Genomic DNA, 10,578 nt, shown 5'->3' with positions numbered 1-10,578 from the left:
GGCTTACCAAGGCTATAGAGTCAGTGCCTCTCTCAATCAGCTTCTGAAATACTGTCTGCCAATAACCATGAAATTATTCATGTTCCTAAAATCTTCCCATGCCAAGTTCTCCAATAAATTAGATCACCCTCCAATGGAATGCTCATAAAAATTAAAGCTGTAGCCGGTAGCATGCGTATATTTGGGCTCGGGGCCAACAAACAAGCCGTTCGGGTGTAAGAAAATAGGCTAATGGTTGTGGAATCTAGTCTCCCGTGGCTACACTGAGAGCTGACCTCAGCCCTGCTCACTCAGATTGATTGCTTTCCAGGTTATGATTCCTCATCACAGGAAGCGTCTTTGCCCAATTCACACTCCGTGAGTTAAACTCAAAACACAGAGCAAATGCGGATCCCGGAGCCCCTTCTGTAAGGAATCCCGAGTGCACCCCAGAGAACTGCTCAGTCCGAGAAGGGCTGGTCCTCATCGCATACCATACATAGGTGGAGGGCTTGTTATTCAATTCCTGGCCTATGAGAGGATACCCCTATTGTTCCTGAAAACGCTGACCAGGACCTCACTTGTAACAAAGATCCCTCTGCTCCACAATCCAGGCAAGGCAGGAGCAGAAGCAGGAAAGATAAGTGTTTGGATGAAGGGCAAGATGGATAGGGCTCGCAGTGCCCCCCAGTCCTGCTGATACCAAATGCCTTTAAGATACAGCCTTTCCCATCCTAATCTACAAAGGAAACAGGAAAAAGGAACTTAAAACTCCCTGCGCTCAGACAGAAATGAGACTGTTACCGCCTGCTTCTGTGCGATTCCTTCTTGCCTCCGACTTGTAAACAAGAGCAAGCAGACCATGCGAGTGGGAAGTCACAAAGTTGTGGGATTGTGAAAGGCTCCCAGGGACCTCATGCTCATCTCTGGACGCTGGATGGGGAAATCTGGGGAAGTATGGACTCTTTAGCCGGCTTAGTTCTCTGTGGGGTCAGCTTGCTCCTTTCTGGTAAGTTTTGGCTTGATGTTTATTTATTTATTTGTATGTCATATTTTAAAACACAGTGCCTACTCAGCTTTCTCTCTCACCAAACCGTCATTTTGGTGATGCTGACACTGCTTTTCTGGGACTCTCCAGTTTACACACGTAAAGGCTGAAGTTCAGATTCCCCGCTGGCGGCATGAGTTGGGTTTTCCTAGCCATCCCTTGTGGATGCTGCCTCCTGGGTTGCCGTGGCCTCTTCCAGGACGGAGTAGTCACCTTATTTGAAGAGATCTGATTATTTAGGCATATTCTTTCTTGCTTCTCATTCTGGTGTGTTTCCTTATCGATAACAACAAAAATCAGGTTGTAATTACTTCAAAGAAAGTCTTTTTTTTGTAGCAACAAAATTCCTACCTATCTCAGTACAGATTGTCATTATCAAATAAAAACAAAAAGTGTTTCTCTGTTAAAATTTCATATATCCATTCATTTCAATCCCACTATTCCAATGCGAGGCTTTTCTTTCTTTTTGGTAGGAGTCAGGGAAATTAGGGCTATGCCACTGACCTTAGTCTTTTTGATGTTTTACAAAGAAGAAATCATAAAGAACAGCGTGATCTAACTAAAACTTAGCAGTTACCAAGGTCACTGGATTTTTACCAAATCCTGCAGTGGCCGCAGGGAAGAGCTGGTAAGAATAAGCTTGGGTTTTGTGTGTGTATCACAGACGCTACGCAGTGGGCAGCCCTGTAACTCACCCAGTATGTGTAAAGCATGCTGGAGAAACATCAGGACCCAAACTGCAGATCACAGATGCATTATTGCCATGGGTTCCTCCCTAGTGGTTTGAAAATAGTCTAATTATTATAATAAAAATGGAATTGACACAGGGAAATGAGTTTGGGAAATTTTACCAAACTTACTGATGAGGCTTTTATATAGCAATAGAATTGGATACAAATGCTTGTGATGTATGTTATTTTGTATTTTTCTATATGTGTAAATGTTTTGTTATTAACTCAGTAAAGTAACATAATTTGCCATACAGCTTGCTCTTCAATTTGGTTTCAACAACCAATATATTAGAAATGTCATATTTTAAGAGTAACACAAATTGCTGAAAGGAATGAATATCTACGATGGTGCCAACTACTTATATAGTAATTTATAACTAGTATAAACTACTACATATCTATGTTACTATTAATGTTAATGTAAAAATATGTCAATTTCTCCATTATTATGTATTTTAAAATAATTATCAAAAACGTCTACTTTTGTCTTGATTTCCAAGTGTCAAATTTATCAGTGACATAATCTGGGACTGATTTTACACCAGAGATTATAATAGTACAATGCCCAGGTATCAACTTTTGCTCTGATGTAGTTTTAAGTTAAATAAAAGAGTAGTATGCTTATGTGCACACATGTGCATGCACACACACACACACACACACACACACACACACACACAGAGAGAGAGAGAGAGAGAGAGAGAGAGAGAGAGAGAGATACACCTGATTTTAACTTACTATTTCCCCTTAAGTGACCTTGTTATGACATTTTGAAATAAAAGTTTAGAAAAATTGCCATAAAATCAAACAGAAAAGTCCTGTGGCCAAAATAGTTGTCCCATTGCTGCTTGAGTTTAGTTCCTTGAAAGAAATTTCTGGCGGGAAGGTGACAAGCAGGAGGAGGCCATGTTCTCATTAAAAGGTGAAATACAGAAAGGTTAGACCTTCTGGGGAAGGTCTGTACTGATTCCTAATTTTCATTCTGGTTCTAAGCTTCCATGAACATGACTGTTGAGGCTCGGTGACCACAGCAAAGCCACAGGAGTCCCTTATTCAAGCCAGTCTCTAATAGTAGACCTCATTAATGTGGCAAGCGATGTAGGGCTAATATATTTATTGTCTGATTGGTGACCTCATATTCCTTTTTTGGGGGGAACAAACATAATTGAAAAATAAAGATTTTATATTTGCTCATATAAAGGTTGCTCTGCATGGCAAAGCAGCCTGCTAATACATAATCTCAAAGAGGTCTGTAGCTCAACAACTCAAGATTCTGGGGTTTGCTCCTCCCATTTGAGAATTATTGCCAATTTCAGCTTGCAAATAAGTTCTCATAACTTAGTAATATTACCCACTCCTTAATTTGCTATCTCATCAAACCTGGCTGCTTGCTCTAAAGAGCTAGATACCCTTAAAAAAATTACCTTTCTGTTTGATCATAAATGTCCTACATGATTTACACTGGTGGAAAACCTGAAGTCTTTAGGTCACACAGCTTAAGCTATCTTTCCTGTCTTGCCTGACATTTTAAACAACTGGATTCAGAGATAGCAACGATGTTGTCTGGGGTGGCGGAGGAAATGCAATAGTTGGGTCAGGAAAGTGGACCCAGGTGGCGCCTCCTCCTTGGGCTTGGGATCAGGACACCTCTTGGAATTGTTTTCCAAAGGAAGAGCTGGCCATCTTCAGAGATGTTCCTTTCCAGCCACCGCTGTTGTTAGCACTTCCCTCTCAGCCCGGCCCCGAGGAACTTCCGGGAAGAGTCCAAATCTTCTAAGATGTCTGTCCAGCAGGAAAAGAGTTGTTCAATTCCCTCTCAAAAGACCAAGAAGGTTGGTTCTCAACCTTCCTGCTGCTGAAGCCCTTTAAAACACTTCTTCATTTGTCATGACCCTCCAACCATAAAATTATTTCTGCGGCTGATTCATAGCTGTGCATTTGCTACTGTTAGAAACTGTAATGTAAATATCTTTGAAGATAGAGGTTTGCCAATGGGGTTGAGAACCACCGCTCTAGATGGGATGGTTCTTAACTCTTCTGAAAATATCAGTTTGTGACTTGTGGTTCCACCTGTCAGAAGGTGGGTCACGTTACCTTTGATTTCTCATGGGTGACTCTCTAGTTACCACATAGAATCAGGATTCAAGAAATATCTGTAATCTAGAAGGGTTGGCCCAAAGCAGAAGATACCATTTCAAAAATAGTTAAATGTCAAATTTGTTACTTGAGTTAAACACAAACTATGAATGTTCATTGTTGGAGAGAAGTGGTTAGTTTAAAATTCTCGAGAATCATAAGTAGGTTTTGATAAGAGACAGAATTAACAGGAGCTCTGCTTACGTGAAATATAATGCACAAATTAGGTGCAAATGAGAAATGATATTGCCTCAATGTACTGTGTAGAGTGTACCCATTAGACACCAAAGACACAGAGAAACTTGACAGCCAATTAACACGGAAGATGTAACAGTTTAAAATATAGATGAGGAATCACATATTTGAGTTATATAACATCAAAGCTCAAATGGATAGTGACAGCAAAGTAATCATTCATCCTTTTGGATGAGAATATCCATTTTTCCGGGTTGCTATAAGTATTAAAATTGACTCTGCATGTCAAGTGCTTAGTAAGACTTATCCCAATGAAGCCAATTTTTAACCAAAGGAGAAGTTTGCCACCAGCATCACTGTGTGAAGCAACAGTGATGTCATCTCTTCCAGAATCTAGGTGAAACTCTGATCACTTATAGTCTTTTTCCACATGACCTTATCATGGTTAAACCCCTCAAGGTTCTATCCAGTTACCCCTGCTTATGGTACAAGACCTCCTTCAAAATCTACAAATCCTGAGGCTGTAGAGATGGCTCAGTGGTTAAGAGCATTGACCACTCTTCCAGAGGACCCAGGTTTGATTCCCAGAAGCCACAGGGCAGCTCATAACTGTAATTCCAGGGGATCTGACATACACGCATAAAATAAAGCTAAATTATTAAAAAAAAACCAATATCAACAAAAACTACCCATCCTTTGTCTTGGCTCTTGTCTGTGGAATCTAATCCACAGATTAGAAACAAGAATTTAAAATTAAAATACTATTATTTTGTATGGGTTGCTTGGCTGCATGAATATCTGTGTACTATGTGTGTACCTAGTGCCAGTGGACACAGAAAACGGCACTGGGTTCCCTGGAACTTATGGATGGTTGTGACCCACTATATGGATGCTGGGACTCTAACCTGGGTCCTTAGGACTAGATGCTTTAACTGCTGAACCATCTCTCCAAACCCATAGAAATAGCATTTTTAACCACCCACCCTGCAAACAGTGCAACCTTCCTTAGGTAGTTTTTTCTTTTCATGTTTTTCTCCTAATCCCATACAGACCATCAATGTCTCTTTGAGTTTGGGGCAAGTAGATTTAACTCAATTTGATTCTTAAATTCTTTTACAACTGATGCCATTCATTTTCTATTATTATTAGTGCATTAATTTGACTTTTAGTGATTTTTTTTAACTAAATAGAATTTAATAGTTGTGGTAAGGAACACTTGGCACCCTATAGTAGACCTGAAAGAAATAAGAAATGTTGTAGACAGGGTTGAAACCACATTCAGACACTATTTATAGTAGAGAAAGTTCATAAACAATGAAAATAATAGTTATTGTTATCTTAAAAGGTTAATTTTTACATAAAAAGATAATTTATTTTTTTGGACATCAAAAATAAAGGATAAACGCAAAAGAGTGTTTAGCTAGACTTTTACTTAGTATTAGGTATTTTATAATTGTTGAATACTTCCTATAACATATGCACAGGCTTTATTTGATAGACATTTAACACATTTTTGCAAGCCTTTTGATATCCATTATTTGTATGTCTTTGGTCTCAGTCAGTGGTGGTTTACTGAAGACTTACTTTGGGCCATGACAGCACTGGAAACTAAGAATACAAACAAGGTTGACCCATTCCCCCTCTTTACCTCACAAAGCTCATATTTTAGTGGGAAAATAGACGATTAATTGTAAGATTTTGTGATAAATGATGTAATTGTAATTTATACAAAATTTATATAAAAAGTATTTACAAGGGTGATAGAAGTATTTATTAGATTTGGTTATACAAAATGAGATCACAACATCTAAATTCTATATAAATATTTCTTTTTATTTGAATTTTTTAATTGCTGGGGATTAAAATTATTTGGTTTTTGATTGCTGGGGATCAAATCCAAGGTCTCGTACATGTTAGGCAATCACTCTATTAGTGAGCTAATTTCACAACTCTTAAACATAACTACTTAACAACACGTAGACACGTGCATCTTTAATACCATCATTTAGATGGTGGAGACAGGAGGATTATGAGTTCAAAACCGAACTGGATTGCATAAGGCACGTAAGTCTAGCCTGAGCTACACAAAGAAACCCTGTTTCAAAAGCGAAAGACTGGGTGTGTTACTCAGTAGCAGAGTGCTTGCTTCGAGTTTACATAGTCCTGGGGTTGCTCTTCAGCATGATAAATAGTTAAAATTATAATAAAAAGTAAGTAAACATTAATTAAGTGTCGTTAACCACTATAATTACTTCATTGACTGCTTATTTAAAGAAAAGAAAAGAAAAGAAAAGAAAATGACACTAGGAAACTTGCAGGTTGAGGTGTTTTTTCCCCCTCTTTAGAACTTTTAAATAATCACAAATATTTTTATGAGTTATGCAGAGGCAGAGGTTTTGGAGACCAGTCTCCTTGTAACTTGTGTAACTTGTCTCTTGAACTGAGTCATAACTCTGTGTAGCTTGAGATCCTCCTGTCTCTGCCTCCATGGTGCTGAGATGGTGGGAGGAAACTACCACGTCTGGTCCAAATTATTTTAAACTCAGAAGAAAAACTTTCTGTTAGCGGAAGCAACCCAAAAGGGGGTTGGCGGTATGAAACCATGGGTCAGGCTGCAGGAAGAGGAGTGGAGTTGGAATGTAAAATATTAAGGTTAGAATCAGACTGGGAAGGGCCTTGGGGACTACTTTAAATAGCTTGGATTTTGTTCTCTATATGTTAAAATTTAGCATACATCCGATTTCAGCTCTGGAAAATTCACTGTCATAGTTGTGTGGAAGACGGATTAAAATGGTGGGGACTGTAGGTTGGGTCCGATATGGCTTCTCAGCCTTGTAGGCAAGAAGGCTGCAGGGATGAACAGGAAGTTCGAAAGAGGCTTAGGAGAAGAAAATGCAGGGTTAGTGATTGGTTGCACAGGGGAGAGGGGAGCAGCATTCTGGTTTGCGAAGAGATGGCGCCATTTAGTTTGCTGGGAAATATGGGAAGTATGAAAGAAGTAACTGATGGAAGAAGGGCTAGGGTAGAGCCATGATGATTTTGTACATTTTGTACATCATTTTGTTGATGCTGAGATTGCGTTTGAAGGAAAACATTGAGAAAAACTTGTTTTCTGAGATCTGAAAGTCAAAAGAAGAGAATTAGGCAAAGGAGAAACAGAAATCTTGATAGTGAAGGGTTTTATAAAGAGCTAGCCAGGGACGGTAGAAAGAGCAACGCCAGGCAGATCTCTTTCCTGAAATCGCTAGCTACAGGAGTTGTCAGGAGGAGGACAGCTAAGGTGCAGGTACCAGGGTGATAGCCTCCAGGCCTGCAGCATTAGCCTACAGATGAGTTACTTTACCGAGAGCCAGGCAGCTGCACTGGCCGAACCAGATCTGGGAGGGGGTCAGGAGATCAGCTGGCTTCACTCCCAGCCTCCAGGAAAAGCAACTTCTAAAGCTGCCTCCCATGTTTCTGGTATTTTAAACTGATAACCCAGTTCCCACCAGTCTGACCAGGCTCTTCCTTAGCTTACATCACAAATACAGGAGTTTTAAATGGAGTCATGCTTGCTTTCTTCTACCTCCAAGATTTATTTTATTTATTTAGAGTGTGTGTGTGTGTGCGTGTGTGTGTGTGTGTGTGTGCACGCATAAGGAGGTTAGAGTTCGGTTCTCCCCTTCCGCAGTGTAAGTCTTAGAGACTGAACTCAGGTCTTGTGAGCTTAGTCTGTGAGCAAGCACCTGGATCCTTCCCCTGTTTCTTCAGGAGTCTGACCATGTTCCCTCCCCAAGGCTGTGGGAGCAGGGATGAGGATCACAGTCTGCCAGATGGGCAGAGTCTTTACTCTCTGGTACATCTGCTGATGATAGGGAGTGAGCTTCTGTGGCTCTAGGACTGACTTGGTGTGTAAGCGACAGAGATGGAGACATCCAAGGATCAGTCACAGGAGTCGTTAGGGCTGAGGGATGTTGTGGGCAGCGGCTGTTTGCTCCCCGCCTGTCACGGCTTGACTGGGGAGGTGTGCGTGGTGGCCACACCCATCTCAACAGATCTGTCAGCTTTCCCGCTTTTGTTAAAGGGTGATATCATGCTTCCTGGGGGGAGCTCTGGAAGACAATGAGCAGCCACTTTCCTCTAGATACAATAGGCGGAGTCAGGAAGGTAGTATTGACATTGCTGGGGCCCAGGAGCTACTCGCTGCTCTGAGGCCATCAGATGGTGAACCAGTGTAACCTTGGCACGCAGGCCTGGCTCGCACAAGGCGTCTGGCTGCAGAGCCAAAGAGGACTCCGCCCTAGGGACCGGAGTGCTTTAGACATCTGGGAATCTGGGATGGGCTTTAAATTCAGATCTCTATGTCAAAAGCAACCCAAAACAAAACAAAACAAAAGACCTCAACCCAATCCAACTAAAACAAAACAATAGTCTCACCAGTAATAACAAAAGTAAGTACTGTAGAGTGAACACCTATGTGCCAAGGACTTTAAAGTAACTTTAACATCTTGTCTAGTAGTTATTGTTACTCGTTTTTTAGCTCAGTGGTAACCAAGGCTCACATGGTTAAATTACTTGCCAAAATCTAAACTGTGTGGCCGATATCAAATATTTGGAACTTCCGAACATCCGCATTCAAAAGATGTCACCCCTTCCCACTGTGATTCAGATGGGGGCTGTCAGTCACTGGACATAGGGTGTCTTTTCCATCTAAGGACAACAGCTGGTTCACTCGGAAGATGCAAAACCCAATAGGAGTTTAGAATTTGCCTGGGACTTTATGAGGACTTTGAATGAAAGAAGTTCATTCTCTTTCTTCACCAACGTCGGAGTCTGTGGCCACTCAGGGAAGCTGGTGATCTGGAGGAGAACCTGACCTGAGAGCAGAACAGAACCACGGCAGGCACAGACAGTATTTAATGCCTGGGTTCAGCGCTGTGGGACCAGAGACCCATCCCCGTCCCTTGTGATAACGTGGATTTCATTATTTGCTTTGACTACCTTGACCTGGTTTCTGTCTTCTGAAAGTGAAGCATCCCTAATGACCACGTACTTGCCTGGGAATGATGGGAAACAAAGCTAAGCAGAGCAATCCTTACAACATCCCTCTAGGCTGATTTCTGACAGGTCACTTCAGGCTGCATTCTGGACAAGGCTAATGGCATTTATTCATGTGGTCTGGGGAAAGTTTTCAAAGGAAAGCTACTTAACAGGACTTGCTACAGTGTCAGCGTGTGATAAGCATCCAAATAATCAGATGTTCTTAACTGCTTCATGTCCAAAGCGGGACCTTCTTATGACGCCCGATGTTGGTCTGTTAAGAGCAGGCCTTCATTCCTGAGCTAATCTGTTGATGCATGTGTGGGGATGACTCTCTGGCTTCTTTGACTGCCTTAAGACCACTCTTCTATCAGAAAAAAAAAGGAGAGAGGGGCTTAAAACTCTGAGTTCTTGGGCATCTGCGAAAAGTCTGGATTGTCAGGTGGGAAATTCCTTGTTGGTGACTCATCCAGCCAAGAAGATGGAGCCACTACTTTCCCCAACTTCTTCTGTCCTCTGGCTCTTGGCCTAGCAGAGACCCTAGGGATGACGCATCACCTGTAAGGTCCGCCTCCTTTCAGTTGTCCTCAGCTGTTGCTGTCTAGTTGACACCTGGTGAACTCAAGCAGAATCTCTGCTTGTGGGGTTTTGAACCTAGGACTTTATGTGTGCAGGTCCAGAGTGTGACCACTGAGCGCCCCACCCTGACAGTCGGCCTCACTTGTGATGAAGCTTGTTGCCGCCTCTGCTCTGCTCACATTTCCCCACTTCCTCCTCCTAGTTGCCCCCTCTTCTCCGTCTCTGTTCTTGTGTCCCTCCGCCTGCATCTGAGAACACTGCTCTTCTTGGGTGGATCTCATCCTCCTCCTAGTTTTCTATTTGGACCTCCAACTTCAGAATCAAGGAGGACGAAGGGGGCTGTAGTCGGTTGTTTGAAACCCTTCTGATGCCAGTTTTGCCCATGGCATCAGCCTGTTGTGGCTCTCAGTCCCTCACACAATGGAGCTGTGTTCCATTCCTGCTGGGTTCCTTTCAGTTTCTAAACCTTTACCTTCAAACCTGTGTGCATTTGCATTTGGTTGGGTAGGTTTTTTTTTTAATTTTTATTTTTTTTTTGTCAACTTGACAGGAGTTTAAAGCTATCTGGGAAAAGGAGCCTCAGTTGAGAAAATGCCTGTTTTCAGTTGGCCTACAGGCCAGTCTGTGGAACATTTTCTTGATAAATGACTGATGGGCCCAGCCCCACTGTGGGAAGTTCTGCCCCTGGGCAGGTGGTCTTGGGCGCTATAAGAAAACAGTTGGAACAAGCCAGCAAACAGTGTTTCTTCATGGCCTCTGCTTCAGTTCCTGCTGTGAGTTCCTGTCCTGACTTCCCTCAGTGATGGACTGAAGTGTAATATGAAATAAACCATCTCTTCCCCCAAGCTGCTTTTGGTCATGGTGTTTATCACATCCATAGAAACCTGACTG

At 42.0% G+C, this 10,578-nt stretch overlaps 1 protein-coding gene across 2 annotated transcripts in view; it reads left to right on the top strand.

The window, feature by feature from the left end:
• The first annotated feature begins 431 nt into the window (after positions 1–431).
• Positions 432–10,578, top strand: part of Tek (TEK receptor tyrosine kinase) — a 108,733-nt gene continuing 98,586 nt past the window's right edge. For both annotated transcript variants that reach the window (XM_048453082.3, XM_048453081.3), the window contains exon 1: positions 432–988. In XM_048453082.3, the coding sequence (XP_048309039.3) occupies positions 937–988 (52 nt within the window). In that variant the 5' untranslated portion in view covers positions 432–936. The remainder of the gene's footprint in view (positions 989–10,578) is intronic.

Source organism: Myodes glareolus, chromosome 3 (genome assembly GCF_982192425.1).
Source record: "Myodes glareolus chromosome 3, mMyoGla1.1, whole genome shotgun sequence".
NCBI classification, from domain to species: domain Eukaryota; kingdom Metazoa; phylum Chordata; class Mammalia; order Rodentia; family Cricetidae; genus Myodes; species Myodes glareolus.
Note: the sequence above shows the minus strand (reverse complement) of the source record. Positions and strands in the feature narration are given on the sequence as shown.